The sequence below is a fragment of the Astyanax mexicanus genome, chromosome 8, assembly GCF_023375975.1.
Source record: "Astyanax mexicanus isolate ESR-SI-001 chromosome 8, AstMex3_surface, whole genome shotgun sequence".
NCBI classification, from domain to species: Eukaryota; Metazoa; Chordata; class Actinopteri; order Characiformes; family Acestrorhamphidae; genus Astyanax; species Astyanax mexicanus.
In genome coordinates, this window is record NC_064415.1 from 3416889 (window position 1) to 3440017 (window position 23129).

The window sequence follows — 23129 nt, forward strand, 5'->3', positions numbered from 1 at the left end:
TGATCTAAACAAAATATAGAGCGCTTCACATACACTTCTTAAAGGGACATGAACCCCAATCTTGTAACACGCGGAGCGTTTAACTGTACCACGGAGCTTTTTTTTTAACAGCTCCACCCTATGCCGGATTTCCGGCGCACCGCCGGAACGCTATCACCCCTGATATTCATTTAGAAACAACAATATTAATGTTTAAAGACAGAATTTAAAGACGATTCAGAAATCAATATTTAGTGGAATAACTCTCAGCTTTCATGGTATGACATGACATTTTCTTGGCACGCTCTTCTTCACTAGTCTTTCATACTGCTTTATATTATATATATCCCCATACATCACTATATAATCACACAGAAGCCAACCATTTCCTATTTAGCTGTAGTGTATATGGCTCTATAGACCTATAATTTGACTGACATACCAGCCATTGTTTCTCACTGTGGGTGATGTGTTCTATGTTTTATTTGATTCTACTACCAGATTTCTGTTGAGCTGCTATGTGACAATATCTGTTGTAACATGTGCTACATAAATATAAATTGGATTGGATACTGAAATAACCACTCTCTCCTGTGCCCTCATGGTGAAAAAGCCTCAATAAAGTGCCCTCTAGAGTCTAAAAAGAGACAGAGTGCCCTATTGTCCCTACTGGCCTTTTATTTGTAAATATGTTTATTCTATCATTTCAAAGGACTAGTTTGTTACTCTCATAATTCATAATTTACATATTAGAATAATTAATCTAAAAGCAACTTTAGAACTCTTAGTTCTAAAGTTTAGTTTTACAGTTCTGATGAGACCATGTGATGTAGCACAACCAGCACTATAGAAGCTACACACTGTACAACTTATATGTTTATTATTTAAACTATCATTTTCACACATGAATACAGTAACTGTGATTTTTCACAAAACCAAATGAGTGGAAGACCATTAATAAATCAAACATAAATAAAACAGCAAAACATGAATGAAAATACTCACTCAGCTCTTCTGGATGCTTTGACCACTGGCATCAACCTCAAAAGACATTTCTCTGACCTGCCATAACTACTCAGGTCAAACTCATCCAGCTCCTCTTCTGAATTCAGCATCACAAATGAAACAGCTGACCACTGAGCAGGAGAGAGCTTAACTCCACTGAGACCCCTGGAACCTCCTTTGTTCAGGTATGTTTGGACTTCCTGCACTAGAGAATGATCATTCAGTTCATTCAGACAGTGGAACAGACTGATAGTTTTCTCTGGAGAGGGATTCTCCCTGATCTTCTGCTTGATGTGCTCCACTACTTTCTCTTTGCTGTGAGAGATGTTCTCTGTCTGGGTCAGAAGGCCTCGTAAGAGAGTCTGATTGGACTCCAGCGAGAGACCCAGAAGGAAGCGGAGAAAAAGGTCCAGGTGTCCGTTCTCACTCCGTACAGCCTTGTTCACGGCTCTCTTCAGGAAGTCAGACACTGTTTCCTTTTTAAAGAGACTAAATAATCCACTGTGTTTCTGCTGCAGCACATTTCTATTGTTGGAGATGAAGGACAGAAATGCATATAAAGCAGCCAGAAACTCCTGAACACTCAGATGCACAAAGCTGAAAACCTTCCCCAGGTGCAGCCCAAACTCCTGTCTGAAGATCTGGGTGCACACTCCTGAGTACACGGTCACTTCTCCGACATCAATGCCGCACTCTGTCAGATCTTCCTCATAGAAGATCAGGTTTCCTTTCTCCAGCTGTTGGAAAGCCAGTTTTCCCAGAGCCAGAATAATCTCTCTAGTCTGTTTAAGATCAATGTCACTTTCTCTGTGGTACTTCTGGCTGCGATGTTTGATCTGAAAGATAAGGAAGTGTGTGAACATTTGAGTCAGAGTCTTGGGGATCTCTCCTCCCTCTGCTTCACCCAACATCCTCTCTAGAACAGTGGCTGAGATCCAGCAGAAGACTGGGATGTGGCACATGATGAAGAGGCTTCTGGAGGACTTCATGTGTGTAATGATTCTTTCAGCAAGGCTCTGATCTCTGATCCTTTTCCTGAAGTATTCCTCTTTCTGAGGGTCACTGAACCCTCGTACCTCTGTTACCTGATCAATAAAGTCAGGAGGAATCTGACTGGCTGCTGCTGGTCGAGTAGTTATCCATAGGAGAGCAGAGGGAAGCAGGTTCCCCTGAATGAGGTTTGTCAGCAGAACATCCACTGAGGCCGACTGTGTTACATCAGATACGCTCTCATTGTTCTGGAAATTTAGAGGAAGTCGACATTCATCCAGACCATCAAAGATGAACATGATTTTGTAGTGATGATAGTCTCCTGGTTTTAATTCTTTTGCATCTTTGAAAAAAATATAAAGAAGTTCCACCAGACTGAGTGATTTAGTTTTCATCAGATTCAGCTCTCTAAAAGGAAGTGGAAATATGAAGAGAACATCCTGATTGGCTTTTCCTTCAGCCCAGTCCAGAATGAACTTCTGCACAGAGACTGTTTTTCCAATTCCAGCAACTCCTTTAGTCAGCACAGTTCTGATGGACGGGTCTTTAAAGAGGTCGTTACATTTGATGGGTGTCTCCTGTGTTGCTGGTCTCCTGGATGCTGCTTCAATCTGTCTGACCTCATGTTCATTATTGACCTCTCCACTCCCTCCCTCTGTGATGTACAGCTCTGTGTAGATCTCATTCAGAAGGGTGGAGGTTCCAGGATCTGAGATTCCTTCATTGATTTTCAGAAATGTTTCTTTCAGAGTAGACTTCAGGCTTTGATTACATGATGAAGCCAGTTCTAATAAAAAGAGAAAAAGTGATTGTTACATTTATAAATATATTTATATGTTTTAGCACTGCATATCAACTATCAACACCAGCTCCTTGATGTTAACATGAAGGAGTAAAAGATGCACATTCTGAAACCTGATCCACCCCCCCCCCACCATAAACTGTCATTATGAGGCCAATACATCTTCATGTTGGTGGCATGATCAGTCACAGTGGCCACTCCTTCAACAAAAAATGGTGCTTTTTTTGTTTGCAATTCTTACTATAACCCGACCTGAACTAGAAATCATACAAGAGTTCGCTACCAGAGCACCCACTTCGGTGACCAACAGACCCTTCTAAAACTGCAAGGGAAAAAACAGAACTAACAGACGGTCTACAAGCAGAGCTGTGAGTGCTAGGCCTGCTAGGGTCTACAGTGTTTCCTGAGCCTGCACAAGGAAGAGAAAGTAAGAGAGCAAGAGTCCACGCTAAGCTAATGGCTATCTCTAGCTGGCCAATGGTCCCATCCATCATGTTCTTGAACATCTGATCTCTGGAAAATAAACTACCTTTATATAAAATACCTCCGCCAGGCCATTTTATCTTCTGAGGGAACTGAACACTGTGTACATCATAGCAGTGTATGTAGAATCTAGCGCAATTGCCAATGCTAACGCTGTTCTGAACAAGCTGTACAGTGACCTCACGAAACTCCAGAACTCACAACCAGACAGACTGTTTATTGTTGCTGGAGATTTCAAACACAGTAAGCTGCTGCCCAACTTTCACCAACATGGACTTTTTGACCTGTGGGGCTAACATGCTGGATCTTGTGTACACAAACATTCCTGGTGGATACAGAGCAGAGCCCCGCCCCCACTACGGCTATTTGAACCACATCCCTGAGATGCTTGTTCCAGCTTATAGACCGCTAATCAGACGTGCCAAATCAGAACAGAAGCAAGTTGACAACCTTGCCTCCAAAAGCCATCTCTGCTCTTCAGTATTGTTTTGAGCACACTGATATGTTCAGAGAAACTGCTACATCTGATGACTCCATCAACCTGGAGGAGTACACAGAATCAGTGACTGGCTACATCAGCAAGTCCATTGATGTTAATGTCTTCTCAACCATCACAACATACCCGATCCAGAAGCTGTGAATGCCTGCAGAGGTGCGTTTGCTGCTAATAACCCAGGACAAGGTCTATAATCAGGGGACAAGGCAGGCCACAGAACAGCCAGAGCTCTCCCGAGGGATTAGAGACCTACGCAAAGAAGGTCCACAACCACTTCCAGGACTTCCGGCACATGTGGCAGGGCATTTAGGCCATCACGAACTACAAGACATCTTCACCTGCTGAGGTGGTGATGGTGATAGTGATGCCTCTTTTCCAGATGCACTGAACACCTCCTACACAGGGTCGAAGCACAGAACTGCACGACACCAAGGATAACCAGGTACTGTGCCTGTCCTCAGCTGATGTGCGGAGAACTCTACACAGACTAAAAACCCACGAAAAGTCCCAGGAGCAGACAGTATACCTGGCAGAGTGCTCAGAGTATGTGCAGAACTGCTCTTCATTCACACTTTTCCATGCTGTATGACAAAACTTACCCTCTGGATTTCTTGATATCTATTGTATTTATTTGTATTCTATTTTACTTTATTTTGTCTTATATTTATCTTAGTTTGACAATTGCTCTTTTGGGCATAACTGGACTGTGAGAATACAATTTTGTTCCACCACATGTAAAGTCTCCTTGAATTCTTAAACAGCTTACAAATAATCTCACAGAGATTTTTTACATTTCTCTGAGCACTGCTGTCGTGCCAACATGCGTCAAGACTACCACCATCGTTCATGTGCCAAAGATGTGCCTCAGTAACAACTGTTGCATTGCCTTTACTCCCATCATCATGAAGTGCTTTGAGAGGCTTGTCATGAGCTCCCCTCCTCACTGAACACACTGCAGTTTGTGTAACCAAACCGATCAACAGACGATGCCTACTCAACTGCACTCCCCCTGGCTCTCACCCACCTGGATAATAAAGACTTTTATGTTTGAATGCTGTTCATCGACTTCAGTTCAGCATTCAACACCATCGTCCCTCAGCATCTGATCGGAAAACTGAGCTTGCTAGGCCTGAACTCTTCCCTCTGTATCTGGGTCTTGGATTTCCTGACTGAGAGACCACAATCAGTCAGGATTGGAAACAACACCTCCAGCACCACCATACTGAGCACTGGTGCCCCCCAGGTCTGTGTGCTCAGTCCACTGCTCTTCACTCTGCTGACTCATGACTGTACTGCAAACTACAGCTCAAACCACACCATTAAGTTTGCTGATGACACAACTGTAGTTAGGCTAATCAGCAAAAACGAGTCAGCATACAGAAAGGAGGTGCAGTGGCTGACGGACTGGTGCAGAACCAACAACCTATCTCTAAACGTGGATAAAACCGAAGAGATGGTTGTGGACTTCAGGAGAGCTCCAGGTGTACACCACCCGCTGAACATCAACGGCTCTGCTGAGGAAATTGTGAAGAATAGCAAGTTCCTCTGTGTTTACATTGCAGAGAACCTTACCTGGTCCCTCAACACCAGCTCCATAACCCAGCAGTGCCTCTACTTCCTGCAGAGACTGAGGAAAGCATATCTCCCACCTCCCATCCTCACCATGTTCTACAGAGGGACTGTAGAAAGCATCCTGAGCACCTGCATTACCGTCTGGTTTGGGAACTGCAACACCTCAGAGCGCAAAACCCTACAGCCCCCTCTCAGAATGATGAGCACCAAAGGATTGCCTAGGGTAACTTTTAGAGCTGCGTGTTTATTATTTTGAGGGCACAACAAATTTACACTGTTACTCAAGCTGTACCACTGACTACTTTACATTGTACAAAAATGTCATATCTTCAGTGTTGTCTCAAGAAAAGGTCTACTAAAATATTTACAAAAAAGTGAAGGGTGTACTCAATTCTGTGAGATACTGTGCATTCTGGCTAAGTAAAATTAATTTGAAACATGTAAGTCCTGTTTACATGATTGTACATCATTACATATAGAAGCTTGTTCTTCTGTAAAGAAACTTGTAAAGAACTCTTATGGGGCAGTGAATTACATATTTTACACTTTTCTTAAACTGAAATATCTGGAGGTTTAATATAAAAAAAAAAATTCAGTTGTTTCAGAAATAAAATAATCAAAATAATGATTAAATATTTCCTGATTTAATGTTTTTACACTTCTTTTTTTTTTTTTTGCCCAGACCTATATAACCCTGATCTCTTACTGGTCTGCAGTGTGTTAGCGAGGTCTGTCTGGTTCATGTTCCTCAGGACGTGCAGTGTGATCTTCAGTGCTCCCTCTCTGACACCACTCTGATCCTTCTTATCTTCCTCCTCTCTCCCAGAGCATGCTGGGTAATCCAGACTCTCCAGGATCTTCTCAAACCTCTTCAGCTGCTTCTTTACCAGAGAGATGACTTTCTGCTCCATCTCCTGATTAAACACATGGTTTAGAACCGGGCCCTGTTAGATAGCGCTGAGACTTTTTATCATATTGGACAGAAAATAATGATAATTATAACCAATTATTATGTGATGATATTTACCCATCACTTGAACTTAAACTGATAAATTGGAATTTTTCCAGAGAAACATATTTATGGCACTATTTGACTTTACTTACATATTAATTAAGTTTATTAAATAATAAAAGTTGTTTAATTATGCTGTATGAAGGAGCTGTAATCACTAACCTTTACCACAGGTTAAATTAAACATCACTCTGTAGAATAAAAATGCCTGAATTAATAAAATAATAAAATCTTAAAATAACAAAGCTGCTCTAAAGAGAACCATCAAGTGGTGTGAAATTTTTTCAGAAGCTATCCTAATACTTTGGGATTAAATACAGTTGTGTGAAAAAAAAATAGCACACCCCATGAAAACCTGTCATTCTGAACATTCTTTAAACATAAGCACATCTGAGCTTTAGTTAAACAGTATTGAGAGATGGAGCTTATATAAATAAATATTCTAAAACATTTTTAAATATAGGCTGTAAGATAATGTGAGAAAAATGTTAGGACACCCCCACAATTAAAACTACTTAAAATGTTTAAAATTAAAATGAGGTGCAGCGCATCAGATTAGACTACAGTTAGAGAGGATGTTGGAAAATCTGTCTTATTTAAACCTGAATTAGTGGGAATTAGTGACATCATGTGGTAAAAGACGGAATCCCCGGTAAATAGGCAAACCATCCTCACACATATTAATACCGCATAAATCAATATTAAAAACGGAGGTTTATTTTAATTTATTTGCATTATCTGTTTTGTTTTATCTAACACTTTTAAAATCTAAAGGTAATTATTTATATATATATATATATATATATATATATATATATATATATATATATATATATATATATAATATATATATATATATATATATATATATATATATATATATATAAAGATTATTATAATTATTATTTTTGGCAACAAATTATACTCAATAATAAAGAAAGAGGAAACAACTTTACCTAACTGCAGAAAATTACAGCTCTATAAATAGGCAGAAAAGAGTGATGCGCTGTCCGTTATAATTATGTTTTTTTGACATTACTCGAAGACCTAGCCAACCAACAAATATGGCAACAATGTGTTTTCAGAGATCACAAAGACTTTTAGGTGAATAATGCTGACTGGTTAATGAACCAGTCAGTTATAGAGACCCATGTTACGGAATCAAGCAATAAATGTCCACTCAAAGTTCTTAACAACCCTTTGAATATGTGTGCAGGCTTTTTAAATCTGAACCCTTTTTAACCTCTGCAACAGTTCGGCTTGTGGAGCTACATGATTAACGGCTGCATCCACATGTTGGCTAAGGCCAAACAACACATTCTTCCTCCTCGACCTCACAAAGTTTTGCTTCTTTGCGTTGCGATGCTCCATTATCCCGCTTATGATTTTATGATTTAAATATTCACTGAGTGATTTGCATGTAACTTTTTTACGAGTAAATGTGGGCAGTACAGAGGCGGAATACAAGGCTGGGTTACCTGTGCACATTTATAAGCAGATTGTGATTTATAAAGAGGAAACAGTGTTCAGGTGAGCTCATGCATGCTTTTTTAAATCTGAATTTTTTGGGGCTTACGCCATTTCCTGTTTTTTGTGCGTGTACACACTTTCACACCAGAAACTATAAATAAGGCCCCAGGACTTCTGGGACAGTGTGTTGTGCAGAGATGAATCCAAAGATAAATCCAGTAGATGAATGAGCGTAATGTATAGGACAAGCCAAGCAAAGTGTTTACGAACAAGAACGTAATTCCAACTGTGAAGCATGGTGCAGGAAATTACATGGTTTGGTGCTGCTTTACTGCAGCAGGGCCTGACAATCTCTGCATCATTGATGCACTATAAATACTTCATTATATCAGAGGGTGCAATGACCCAAAACAGTAAATTCACCAAGGAATGGCTCAAAAGAGTGATGTGGAGAGTTCTGTAATAATTTAGTGGGAAGATTTGATAAAAGCATAAAAGAATTCTGCACGAAGGAGTGGGTAAAACTTAGATGTCACAGACTGGTAGATTATAGCTTATAGGAAATTTCTAATTAAGGTTATTTCAGTCCAATGAGAAATTAGGGCAATAAGGGCATAGGGTGTCCTAACTTTTCCTATCATGAAATAAAAATCTTTGTCCGTTACAATTTATGTCTAAAGGTATTTGTTATTTCTATTTTTTTAGTTAAAAAAGCTCCATCTGCCAATACTGTTCAAATGTCCATATATTTAATGAAGTGTTGTCAATTTTTCACAGGACTGTAACTAGTAAGACTAGTTAGTTATAACACACACACCTTGAATATGACCTCCATAGTTCTTCTGCTGCTGTCTGATACCACCTGCTGGACTCTGTTGGTAAATAAAACACTGTGGAATATTATGGACAAATTTCACCTCCTAAACAAAAAAAAAAAATGACACAATCTAACCAAACACTTGTGTCATGACTTGAAGCGCTTATATAGGTGATAGCATTCTTTTTAACAGTGATCTACAGTAAAGTGTTACCAAACTATCTTTACCTCAGTTCAGGAGAACAGTCCTCCTTTCTGAGGGTTAGTGGACGGTCCATTGACGCTTCACTCTTCATGGACACACAGCTGGGTTCAGGAGAGTCTGCTCTCTCTTTTTGAATCTCACTAAATCGTACACATGATGAACAAAATAATAAATACAGTTAATTTAATTATATTTATATAATTGTGATTAAACTGTATAAATAATAGGATTCTCTCCTTCATTAAGGTAAAGTCTGGGACAGACAGTAGTTAAGTATTGATCGCCTAAATCTAATGTTATGAAACACTTAAAAAATTAAATGCAATTTGTATTTTCATTGTTTATTTTAAATCTGTCAGACACTATAATTCTTTCAACCATTCACTCTTCCAGATTACCAAACAGCATCTTTTCATCACTTTCTCCTCAGTCACATCATCCTTACCTGAGATCAGTAGATCTGGTCTCCTCTCTGAACACACAGCTGGGTTCAGGAGAACAGTCCTCCTTTCTGAAGTTTAATGGAATGTCCATCGACTGGTGACTCTTCATGGACACACAGCTGGGTTCAGGAGAGCAGTCCTCCTTTCTGAAGTTAAATGGAGAGTCCATCGACTTGTCACTCTTCATGGACACACAGCTGGGTTCAGGACGGTCTGCTCTCTCTCTCTGAATCTCACTAAAATACACACATGATGAACAAAATCATAAAAACAGTAAATTTAGTTATATTATTGTGATTAAACTATATAAATAATAGGATTCTCTCCTTCATTAAGGTAAAGTCTGGGACAGACAGTAGTTAAGTATTGGATTCAAGGATTCAAGGAGATTTTATTGTCATTCGCATCACATGTGGTACATGAGGTGGAACGAAATTGTGATCTCACGATCCAGTTTTACACCCAAAGAGCTGTTATTAATAGATATATAGATAAAAAAAAGAATACAATAAAAGAAATAGAATATACAAAATAGATAGATAAATATCCCAAGAATAAAAAAAATAAATAGAGAGTAGAAGGTTCAGCAACATGAAGTCCAGAGTGCAAGTGTGCTATAGCAGCATGATAATGTGAATTAGAGCAGTGGAGATAAAGTGTCTCAGTGCAAGTAAAGTGACCATGTTGATAAACAGTAAACAGTAATTTGTCCTTGGTGTCAGTACAGTGTGTTGTTAAGTGGAGTTTAAGAGTCTTACAGCTTCCGGAATGAAGCTGTTTCTGAGTCTTGTTGTTTTACACTTAATGCTCCGCAGCCTCCGGCCTGAGGGGAGTGGGACAAAAAGTGCGTGTGCTGGGTGGGTGGGATCCTTCCTGATGCAGGTGGCCCTTTTCCTGCATCTGGAGGTGTAAATGTCTGTGGTGCTGGGGAAGCTAACTCCAACAATCCTCTGTGCAGCCTTCACCACCCTCTGCAGTGCTTTCCTGTCTGCAGCAGAGCAGCTTCCATGCCACACATTGATGCTGGAGCACACGACGCTCTCCACCACACATCTGTAGAAGGAGGTGAGGACTGCGCTCCCGAGTCCAGCTCGTCTCAGCCTCCTGAGGAAGTAGAGCCGCTGATGTGCCTTCCTGACCAGAGTGGAAGTGTTGTTGCTCCAGGTGAGGTTGCTGGTCAGGTGCACACCCAAGTACCTGTAGCTGTCAACCACTTCCACCGCAGATCCTCCAATGTGCAGGGGGAGGTGGGCATGCTTGCCCCTTCTGAAGTCCACAATCATCTCCTTTGTCTTTTTTACATTGATGCAGAGGTTGTTTTCTCTGCACCAATCGATTTGACCAATTGATCGCCTAAATCTAATGTTATGAAACACTTAAAAAATTAAATGCAATTTGTATTTTCATTGTTTATTTTAAATCTGTCAGACACTATAATTCTTTCAACCATTCACTCTTCCAGATTACCAAACAGCATCTTTTCATCACTTTCTCCTCAGTCACATCATCCTTACCTGAGATCAGTAGATCTGGTCTCCTCTCTGAACACACAGCTGGGTTCAGGTGAGTCAGATCTCTTACCCTGAAACAGTCTAAAACACAACCAGCATCAGACATCATCTACAACCTCTCTAGCATGATGGTGTGAGAACACACTCACTTTACACCCAATCACATTATTCTCTCACCTCTCAGCTTCCTGTGTGTCCTGTTCCCAAGAGACACTCATTTTGGAGCTCATCTTCCTCCTTCAGATTACACCCGATACTGTAAACACACAAACACAAAGAGTAATCTAGTTTACTGACTTTCCTCAGATCTTTCTGAAGCATAGTTGTGTAAGAGTTTCTGTTTCTGTATCCAAAAGTTTTCAATCATTAAAGTAAATTTTAAAAGAGTAAGATTACCTTTTATGACATTTGCTCCAAAAATAGCTTTTGATCCTCTCTCCAACAACACCACTGAGGATGTTACTTGATGAACTGGTTTAGTTCTACAGCAGTATCTGCTGAAAGGTACTTTTGAAAAGGGAGGAGCGATGTGCTGTCTGACCAATCACAGCACTCCCTTACTGCATGACTAAAGACATGTTTAGTAGAAATGTCAAGGATGTACAGTTTGACCTCATGAAAAACTGGAAACACTGGAAACTGGAGTGTCTCTGACGGTTGATGTTTAATGTAAATAATAGTCACTCATATGGAGATCATATCAGTAAACTCTATATTCTGCTCTGAGCTCTAAAGCGTGTGTTCTTCAGTGGAGGGTTTCCTCTACTCTAACACTCCTGATTTAGCACTATTGAAGGTTTTGATACTGAGCTGATGAGTGTAATAAAGTGTGTTTGAGCAGGAACACACTTAGGTCTTTCAGCTCATGATTTGGACTCTATATACAGTTTTTTCCCCTTCTGCTCTTCAGGGTCTCAAACTCTCTGTGCTGCAAACCCCAGCATTACTGATACCAATCCGGATGCCTTCACCACTGACGGTCCTGAGAAAGGTTTTAATCTACATTAATCTGAGTGACCATCTATTCTGAGTGAACATCACACATTATAAAGAGTATGAAATAAATTTACAGCATTTTAATTTTAATCTGAATCTCCTACAGTGAGTAACTTTATGGCTGCAGCTCAGAAAGAAAAACACAATTTTATTACACCACTTCTTTGCTGTGTTTAAAGAAAAGCTGGTATAGACATACTCAAGAAGACTTGCACCTGTGACTTAGTTGCAGCTAAAGGTGGCTCTACAAAATATTGATATAGGTTTTTATGTTATTCAAATTTTGAAAACAATGTATTATTTTCGTCACATGTCACATGTATGTGCTACTTTCTACTGGTCTATCACTTAAAATCTCAAACAAATAAATTTAGGTTTGTGGTTTTATGGTGAGAAAATGTGAACATCTTCATGGGGTATTAATACTTTCACAAGCCCCTGTAATATAAGAAAATAGCATTAATTCTTAATAAATATCCTAAATATAACAAAATTCTATATACCTAAATATCACTTTGCCAAACCCTCCCCAGCATGGGCTGCACTTGAAATTAAACTTATTTCTATGACAAAATGTGTGGAAAATGTAAATAAGAGCTGCCCCTCTCTCTCTCTCTTTGCGACTCTGAACTGTGGGTTTCTCTTTCTCCTACATTTAACCTAACTGCAGTTCTGTTCTCTCTTCCAACATGTTGAACAAAGCTAACAAGCTACTAGCTAAGCTAAAGCTCCCCAACCACAAGCTAACAAGCTACTAGCTCAGCTAAAGCCCTGAAGCTCCAGAGCTAACATCAGGTACTCCACCTGCCGGACTGAGACACAGATACAGCTAAAATATACTGTATGAGTGTAGAACTGCAGAGGAACTAACTTTATCCCAGATTATTTAATCCTGTACCGTTTCTCCAGCTTTTAAAGAGCAGCATTTTAGGCGGGAAAGTTTCTCACAAATCCACTTTATCCTGTCAGAGATTCTTCTGTGTTTCTGGGCTGAAAAATGTCCTCAGATCCACAACTTCCCGCCTCAGTACCGAGCTGGTGTGATTATTTAAAATCTACGCGATGAGTTATGCGATATTAAACGCTAAAGCATTAATTAGAGAAAGTTTATTGATGATCTGAACGGGTTTTACCGCTCGCGCTTAACTGGAGAGAGCTCGCGCTGCAGAAACGGCCAGGAGGCGGAGTCAGAGTCCAAGCCCGCTCATGTCTGCTTCCCATTGGTCGAAAACTGCCGCCAGTCAAACTAAAAATATTATATTAAATAATAATAATGTTATATAGGTCAGTGTAATAATGTTTATGAAGCAAATATTTGTATATGATACTGATATCCATCTGTGGAATAGCTGTTTTCTGCTAAGTGATTTCATGCCACTCGAATTGTGAGTAAAAAGACATTATAAATGAAGTGTAAATAAAAACGTTTTTTAAATGACCGTGTTAAGGATATAAATGCTTAATTAAAGTTAATTAAAGCTTATAATAGGTCAAATCAAACAATTAGGTCTGATTATTTTTCACAGACATTGATGGTATAATTGTTAAATGTAAATAAAACTTAAGACTTAAAAATATAATTTCAGACTTTCAGAAATAAACAACAATCTTACAGAGTGCAAACTTTTAACTTTTTTTGTTCACTTTCCAAAGACTTGCCTACTTCAAATCAAATCAAATCAAATTTATTTGTATAGCGCTTTTTACAACTGGTCTTGGCACAAAGCAGCTTTACATTAACGTGATCATAGGACAAATAGTCAAGCTAAAGATTAAACATAGAAAATACAGAATACAGAACCCCCCAGTTAACTTTTACCAGTTACTCAATACATTAGACTGGTGGGAGCAGCACACAGTACCAGCCACATGCATGATTTACCACTAGCAGTAAATGGTGTTAATTCTGTGTACAGCAGATGTAGCCTACAGTAAATGTGATTGGATGATTATTTATCATTTTTTGACTAATAGTGTTTTGCAATATTTTCCTTTTACTCTGAATCAGTCTGTATTTATTAGCAACTCTCTCTAAATTCAACAATAAAATATTGATTAAATTAGCTTTGCTACACTAATTTTTTTATCAACATCATCCAGATATTATTTCTATAATTAACAGCTTAATAAATGTTTTATGTTGTTTATAATACAGTAAATTCTTTGAATTTCTTAGACTAAGCTGTGCAGTATTCTGGGCAGACTGGAGAGCAGCAGACGATAGAAGGTTCAATACAACCAGAAGAGACACAAGACTTTTAGTTTTTAGAGACTGGAGACTTTATTGGACTTGATTGGACTTACAAAAAAGACTTATGAACGTCTCTGTCAGCAGTTTAGACCTTAATGTCTGTGTGTTGAGTTATTTTGAGGACACAGTAAATTTACACTGTTATGGTGTAGCTGTACATTGAACACTTTATACTGTTTCAAAGTGTCGTATCTTCAGTTTTTCCCCTGACAAGATATAGTAAAATATTTACAGAAATGTGAGGGGTGTATTCACTTCTGTGAGATACTGTATATTAGCATATGCTGCACTTTGTATAATTAAACATGTTTTATTTTGTAATGAAATGTGCAGTTGGTCTGTGTTCCCTAAGCACTGATGATATTAACAATATACTTATATCACAATATAACTGGCCACAATACAAACAAATATTCATATTGTCCATCTCTAATATTCATTATTTAATGTCAAATTTCCTTTTTGAATTTCCTGATGAATGAATAGAAATGCTCCAAAATAACTTGAATAACGTGTAAATAAAATCTTTTTACACTGACTTATATTAAAAGTAAATTTTAATATTAAAAATATTTTGTATGTTTTATACACTTTATGATTTCTGTCAGATTTGCGCCATCTAGTGGTTAAAAAAATCCAGTCTAAAACACAACCAGTATCAGACATGATCTATTACCTCTCCAGCACGATGGAGTGAGAACACACTCACTTTACACCCAATGTCTACATGATTAAAAGTAATGTTCTTCTCTCTGAGTCTAAAACGCTTTTTATATTCAGACAGTAAATTATAGTAGTTAAAGCTTCAGTATTTACCTCTGTGCCTTTTATCCAAACGTTCTTCTCCTTCTTCTCTCATCTACACAGACGCTGCTGAAGATTTACTTTCACTCTAAACCGGTTTAAACTGGATTAGTTCAGGCGATAAACCTGCAGCCCATAACACTGATCTGTAATGTTTACAGAAGAAGCTCCTTATAATCCAGAATCACAGAGCTGATTCACCCAGTGCTGATCAGAACCGTCTGACAGGCTTGTGTCAATAAAAAATGCCTATTTTTAATGATGTAAAAATGAATAATACTTTTTAGAAACTTTTTTTCTAAATTCATCCATATGACTGTTGTGTTTTCAAAGATGCCATCAGTTTTGTGCAGTTATATTTATTTTATTTATAATAAGAATATTTATTTATTAGCATAATGATTAATAATGAACATTCGTAAATAATAAAATAATAACTTTTTGGTAGGAGAATTTTATTATTATTATAATTATTAATATTATTATTATTTATTTATTTATATATTTTTTTTTGCTGCACAATCTCTTACTTTAACCGTCCCACGAGAAGCCTCACCTCTCTCTCCAGTGGATCTACTTTACCTAGCAAGCAGCACATTCTCAGTGAAAGCTTGACTCTCTGTCTCTATTTTTGAGTTAATTTTAGCGGATTTAGCGGTGTGTCTTATCTACACCAGCCTTAACAACTAGGGTGTTTTGTAAATTCTGCGTTTTTACACAGCAACGTTTCTTCAGGATCATCTCTGAACTACAGAATAAAGGAGGAGAGAACTGACCCTATTCTACTCATTCTGGACCTATTGACTTTTCTTGGAATGGCTGTATGATCTGTAGTCTCATTGTGCTGTACAAGCAATAAGTAGTCAGGTATGTAACCAGTTAAAATCAGGCCCAGGGTCCCAAAAGCTCTGGAGCTCTGCTCAAACATGCTGCAGTAATTTAGGCTTAAATTCAGTTTGTTAACTTTAGGTCTAAGATGTATGAGTATTGCCCATTTATTTCTGCAAAATTCACCAGAATATATCATTTAAAATTCAAATTCTCCCAGAGGAGTATACCACTGTACCCTGGAAATAATAATAACAATAATAATAATAATAATAATAATAATAATAATAATAATAATAATAATAATAATAATAATAATCAGGGTTATACACAGGCTGTTATTATATCTGGGCAAAGGGGCAACAAGTAATGTGTTAAAAGTGTGCCGCAAACAATAACATACAATAGCCCCCCACCATAGAAACTCAGGATTTTCTTCCATTAACAGCCCTGTTCTCCAAACAACTGCACATTATCGCCGCTATTACACTCTTTGGCTCGTTTCTTCCGCCACTATAGAGCCTATGCAAGTAAGACTGGCAGTTTAATTTCCGGTTAGGTAGAAGTGGTTTGTAAACAATGCCATTTTACATGCAGTGTTTGCGTTATTGCATTTTATTAAAATATAATGTTTTATTATATAATATTGCATTTGCGTTCGCTATAAAATCCACAAATGCTGTAGCACTCTCCACTAAAAATGTAAACAGGAAGTAAGAGTGCCGGTATAACGCAAAGCGGAAGTACGTCACTGCTGCTCTCGCCGCTATTACACTCTTCGGCTTGTTTTTTTTTCGCCACTATTGATTTCTTTCTTCTTTAAACAGACATTGATGGTGAAATTGTTTAATTTAAATAGAAATGTTAAATAAATAAGTAATAATTTAGAGAGTGTAATAATGATCATTATTAGAACAACAGTAATTATTAGGAATGTTATTTCAGGAATTAGAAAATAATAATCACACTATATGCTGACATAATACACTAATAAAAAGTGCAGTGTCACTATGTGTTCAATATGCGTATGTTATCAATATAGTTACCAAAAAGCATCCTAGAAGTTATAGAGATAATAATGGGTAACAAATATAGTTACTATCAACAGCTAAACAGCCACAGTAATAATAAACATTAGTCATAGTTAATAGGCAACTATGCATATTTAACACTATGAGCCACAGTATTTTTAACTATGCTAAAACCACAGTTTATCACATAATAATATCTATGGCTATAACTATAAACTACAATAGCCAAACTAGCAAACAAAGCAGCATCACTGATTAAACATAGTGACCATAAGGGATTCTAGTAGTAGAAGTTAGGGTAGGATTAGGGTTATTTATGCAAAAACTATAGTCTATAGTTACTTTATAAATTAATATTAAAATCATAGTCATTCTTTTGTAAGAGAAACCAAGAATTAGATTCATGTAATAAATTAATGATGAGCTACCAGCAGCTGACCAGACAAAGGACTGCAATAGAAAATCAACACATAGAAACAACAGTGAAATAAATTAAACACTGCACTTTATTTATATATGAAATAAACAGGCAGAATTAAAGCTAAACATCTCTCTTTACACTGCAAACATGATCATTACAGACAGTAGCTGTGAGGGAGAAATATCATCCCCCCACAGGAGGGAGGCAGAGAGCTTCCTCTTATCTCATGTGTTTGGGTCTATTTAACCCTTTCAGACCTTGCGTCCATTACAATGAACATCATGTATTTTATTTATTTTTTAAAATATTTTGTTGCACATAACACTATTTGAGAGCTGTTTGTTGTCCATCAGAATAGACCCTGAACAAGTTTATAAATCAATGTAACAGTAGAGTTAGCTTGGCCCAAAACACCACTGCAAAAACACTGGAAACACAGTAGTACTACTAGAACCATCGAGGGAAAGTAACAGCTAATTTTTTTCTTAAGTCATGTGTTTAATTAAATTTAGAACATTTAATCAGGTTTTTACTGTTTATGGGTGGTTTATGAAATAAAAATGTTAATATGAAATATAAAATGTTACACACAGGCTTCTGATGCAAAAAAAAAAAAGATTAATCTTTTAGTTAATTGGATTTATTTGCTATATAGATTTTAGAGTAAAATATTAGTTTCATTTTCTGTGCATTACAGACAGAAATCAGCACACTTACAGTTTTTTCCATCACTGGAGAAAATAATTCAGGTCTGAAAGGGTTAAGGAGAGCTCTCTGTGTTTCTGAAGTGTTGTTAGTAAAAGTAGAAATAATTCAGTAAATTTCCCCCAACCTGCCTCTAATTACTGACTTTATTTCAGCAGTAAAAGATCTGTTCTTGACTGGATCCAGACTCTCGGTTCAGCACTTTCACTGTGGATCTCATTCTCATGCTGAACAATCACAGAGCTGCTTATTATAAACACTGACACTTACTATCATTTACATCTATTTTAATTGTAGACTGTGTTTATATTTATTATTTATTATCATTAGTTTCTGTGTAGGTCTCTTTTGAGATCAGTAACTGCAGATGAATCTGAGGGAGAGTTTAAATTGTACAGTAGTTTATAATTAGTGGATCAAATGGTTTAACGCAGCACTGAACTCAGATCAGCTCTGTATAAAAAAATAAAAGAAGTGAATCTCTGAACTCATACCTGTTCCTGCTTCTGTGTGTGTATTTAGGGGAGGGGAGTGCTAGGTGGGTGTGTCTCCAATGTGTGACTCCGCCCACCCTCACGGTCCTGCCCCTCCCTCCAGGTGTGGAGCTGCAGCAGGTGAAGGCCACACTCCTGTGTTTCTCCAACAAGAGCTTCCCTCAGACTGGAGGCTGAGCTGGAAGGTGGGTGGGAGCAGCTGGAGCTCGGGGGTCAGACAGAGTCCCGGGCTTCTGCAGAAGGACCACGGCCTCCACAGCTGGAGCAGCACCCTGACCCTCCAGGAGGAGCAGTGGCTGTAGACCACAGTGACCTGTGAGACCACCAAGCACCTCCAGCTACTGTCAGCAGGACACTGAGGAGAGAGCAGGACACTGAGCAGTAGGGGTGTCACGATTCTCTAAATCCTCGATTCGATTTCATTTTCGATTTGAGGGTCACGATTCGATTCGATTCTCGATTTTCTTGTTTTTTTTTCTTGTTATTATTTTATGCCTCATAAAATTTAAAATAGCTGCAGTTCTTCATCCAACCACTAGTCGGAGCTGCAGTCGCAGCTCACTACTTCAGTACAGCCCAGCCACGGGCTACAGAGCTCAGCCAGTCCGTTTTTACTGTTTCTGTAAACAAATAAAGGTTTTAACTCCACTAACCGGATAATACAGCTCACTCCAGTTCATCTTTCAGCCCAAGCAGTAGAGGTGTGCCAAAAAATCGATTCACATAAGAATCTTGATTCTCATTTACTACGATTCAGAATCGATTTAAAATGTCCCAAAATCGATTCTGAGGGGCGGGTTTTAGACTGATTTTGGGCTGGGTATTTTTGTTGGACCTGGCAACCCTGGGGATAGCGCTTGTCCTTTCAAACGGAGATCTTCCAGACACACACAGAGCGTAGGTGTTTGAGAATCACCGGTAAGATGGCAGAACAAGCACTATATTACATTAGATTAACGTGTAGTTTCAATGTTTTATGGCAGAATGCTTCATAACAAGCATAAAAAAGATCGCTAGTAGTTAGTTTCAGTAACTGTTAGCTAGCTAACTAGCTAACTTTCCAGTTCCACCTTAAATAACGCTACAGGTGGCAGCGGGCTGCAGCATTTAAGGCGGAACGGAAAAATAACAATAAGCTAATCAGAGCTAATTTCAGCTCCTCATCACAGAGGAATTAACCTCTTACTGCAGAAGCGCCCTCTAGCGGGCCCGCCGGTTCTGACTATGTAAATTAGAACGCTTAAAAGCGTCAAATATTCTAAACATACCGACCAACTAACCAACTCATATTCATTAGTACTACTTTAACTACCTGCATGCAAATTTACAGCCATCTACATGAAACCAGTCGCCAGAAATCGCCAACTGAAAACAGCCTGTTTTTTCACATTGTTTACACGAGAAACACGCCTCCCCAACAAAATAGCCTTATAAAATAATATTAGTGTATAAAATAACATCATATTATATTATTGAAAATTCACTTACTATCACAGCATCCACAATACAGCACTGAACCGCAGGTAAAATATCCATAAAGTCCTTTATTTGCCTGCTCACGGCTCCTCAAAAACATGCGTTTAGTTTCAGCGCAGCCGTAACGTCGTATGGAATATTTTCCGTAAAGTTGTATGTGAATACAAAGCTAAGGGTGTCCTCTTCTAGATTCAGTGGTTTTTATTGGTCTACAATCCACTACTTTTCTTGAGTGATCGTCTTTTGAACCAATGGCGTGAGCGCTGGATCGCGCTGGTGTTCAGGGCTGTCCAATCAAATCAGATCATAGGCTTTTTCCAGCGTCACAAAAGTGATTGACACCTATTTCAACCAATAGTCCACCCTTAGACGAAAACACTGATACGTAATTTGCCCTGATTGGTCTCCGAATGGCTGGGGGAGGGGCATGCCAAACCGTCACCAAGTCACAAAAAAAACACCCCTCTCCAAACGCTAAAACTCCATAGCGCACACAGCGCGCAAACATGTGATTTTATGTGTCATTTCATCAAAAAAATATTAATATTACCCTGAGATGGACTCACATTAATTTATTTTATCACAAAGAAACAAAAAAATATTAAAATGTTGTTTTATAGAGACAGATTCACCTCTGTATCAGACTGGGGCGCTCTGGAGAGGTTTTTAAGCCTTTGGTGACGCCTGGTGGACACCTTATATATAATGCAGTATAAATTCCCATGCTGTTAAAATAATGTTTTCAAATTTTGTACTTTGTTTGACAAGACCCTAATAAACCAGGAAATGTAGAGAATGATTAGCTAATCATCACCAACATCCATACACACACTATAAACTCAAAATATAATAGGCGCTTTTTGTTTTTTTTACATTTTCCTCTGCATTTAATGTTCTCAAATAGATCCTAAATAATGAAAATTACCTCTTGAAAGTGAATTACTGTTTTGTCCCAAGTGTCTACTTCAGTTTAAGCCCTGACTGGTCATTGTGCTATATGTAAAACTTAAGATATCCAGTGTGATAGCATAGTAGTGCAAATCGCATGAAAATGAGCAAAAACATGGATCAGCAGGACCATATGAATTAATTTCTCCACCTCCTGCCCCCTTTCTGAAGAAATACAACGACCTTAAATTAACTAGTTAATCAGCAGCTGCTCCTGAACTTTAGCGCTCCACTGCTATCATCACATCAGCCCAGCAGCGTCACCTACACACCACCGCTAGTAGCCTGGTAATAAAGCAGTGTTATTTATTATTTATTTATTGTTCATTAACGTCATTGTGATATCCCAGTGATTCCTCTGTCACTGAGGACCCACATTCCTGCACATTTTATTGTTTTTGTAACACATTACCTGCTCCAGGACCAGTGTATATTATGGAGGGTTTTTTTTCAATAAGATTCATAAGCCAGAAGCAGAAATTTTAATAATTCAAATCGTTTTGAATCAAAAATCGATTTTGAATCGAATCGTGGCCCCCAAAATCGGAATCGAATCGAATCGTGAGATAGTAAACGATTCCCACCCCTACCAAGCAGCTAACAGCAGCAGGTTAGAACAGCCGACACGGAGTCACTGCTCGGATTACATTATAAACAGGTCAGTTAGCGCGCTGCTAACCTCAGGATGTTTATAACTACGGAGTTTAGTGGACACACCACGGCCGCCAGGTAAGTCTTTTAAAGGCTACTGAAGACTATTAAAGGCTATTAGAGGTTATTGAAAGCATTATTGGGGGGCAGAAATCAGTACAGGCTGGTTAGATAAGTGATGTGGTGAAACTGACTAGCGCTGTCACAGTGATGTTTATTAACGTCATTAAAACAGATTTTTTCAGGTATTGTCTTATAAATATTTACACATAACTTATATCTCTCCTGAAAAGCTTTTATTTTAGTCAGAAACACGCTTGTGTTTACTTTATCTGAGAGAAAGATGTTTTTTTAATTCAATGGAAAGCAACAGGTGTAGTCAATTATAAGTTTAAGATTTTTAATCCACCTCACTGTGATCTATAGTCAGTGTTCTCAAGTCACACTGACACACGCATTTCAGCGAGTTCACACGCTCTCACCTGCGCGCACCCACCCCTCCGTCAGATACAGATACAAAACCTGCGCGCCCAACCCCCGCCCCCCCTCCCCCGTTGGACAGATAAAAAACAGTGATCACACTCCCGCCGACACTCAAAACTTGAGAGCCCTGTCTATATTTCTATAAATCCGTTTTCAGTTTCTCCTCAGTGGTTGAAAGGCAGCTGTCTCTCACACAGCAGAACTGAGGGCGGGGCTGCGCTCATGCAGCGGCTCTATCTATTTAAATGAATAGGATGCGCTGTGTTGGTGCCGCGCCATTTGCGTATCGCGCTGCGCTATTTGCGTAGCGCGCGCGGGAGGGATCGTCGATCCTCTTTTTGACTTCGATACTCGAGATCGTGACCTCATTTCGATTCGATTTCGATAAAATATCGAGATCGTGACACCCCTACTGAGCAGTGAGGACCACCAGCCTCTGCTTTACTCAGCTCACTGTCTTCTGCTTCATTCAGGATTTAAAACACAGATTTGAGCTTCACTGCTGAAATGTTGATCTTCTGTCCCATAGAAATAAAAGGATTTTGGATTCAACATTAACCTCTTTATATAAACTGTATAAAACAAACACATTTTCTCCACATTACAGTTTTAGTTCTGATGATCTTGTTTTAATTCATTAGAAATCAGAATATAAATGAAATTCATTTCTAAATTAAATTCATAAATTAAAATCTACAGAAGCTATAACTGTTTTTGCAGTGAGTTACAGGCAGTTCATACTGTGGAGGGGAAACAGATACACACTAACAAAATAAGTACAGATTTGTATCTAAATAAGTATAAAGCTAGTTGTTGGGGCTGTACCATATTTAGGTACAACAGAGTTGTTTTTTTGTACCCATTTTTTTGTTGAACCAGTAAAGATTATAAACATTATCATCAACCTGAATATGTGTCAAAAACGTGATGATCCAATATATATATATATATACTGTTTATTGGTACAGTGATACAGAATACTGAGTGCAGCTGATGCTTTTTTTTAAATGGTACAAATCTGTTCTTCCTGCTGTTAGTAAAGACTTTCATAGGAAACATATCTGACCCTGTGTGCCTTAATAAAACTTTTTTTAGACTCTTCAAACCTAAACAAGAGAGTATAAAATCTTCATTAATGGATTTATATGATTATTAATATTGTCAGAAAGTTCAGGTGTGAGAATTATTAGGTGAGATTTTCTTATCGACAGGTATGTCCCAAAGCACAAGTAACAGATTCTCCTCTTATTCCTTTT

The 23129-nt window shown here is 38.3% G+C and overlaps 1 protein-coding gene across 4 annotated transcripts in view; it reads right to left on the reverse strand.

The window, feature by feature from the left end:
• Positions 1 to 23129, reverse strand: part of LOC103026509 (NACHT, LRR and PYD domains-containing protein 3-like) — a 59155-nt gene that overhangs the window by 18835 nt on the left and 17191 nt on the right. Inside the window, exons 1-8 of one of the 4 annotated variants that reach the window (XM_049483088.1) lie at positions 14849 to 14945; positions 10963 to 11041; positions 10789 to 10866; positions 9277 to 9510; positions 8855 to 8971; positions 8627 to 8681; positions 6034 to 6241; positions 985 to 2761 (exon numbers count right to left, since the gene is read on the reverse strand). The exons of 1 other annotated variant lie outside the window; for it this stretch is intronic. In XM_049483088.1, coding sequence (XP_049339045.1) covers positions 985 to 2761; positions 6034 to 6241; positions 8627 to 8681; positions 8855 to 8971; positions 9277 to 9510; positions 10789 to 10866; positions 10963 to 11015 — 2522 coding nt within the window. In that variant the 5' untranslated portion in view covers positions 11016 to 11041; positions 14849 to 14945. Of the gene's footprint in view, positions 1 to 984; positions 2762 to 6033; positions 6242 to 8626; positions 8682 to 8854; positions 8972 to 9276; positions 9511 to 10788; positions 10867 to 10962; positions 11042 to 11181; positions 13021 to 14848; positions 14946 to 23129 lie in introns of those variants that run through there. 2 more of the 4 variants (XM_022686847.2, XM_049483089.1) reach the window with 2 other exon arrangements.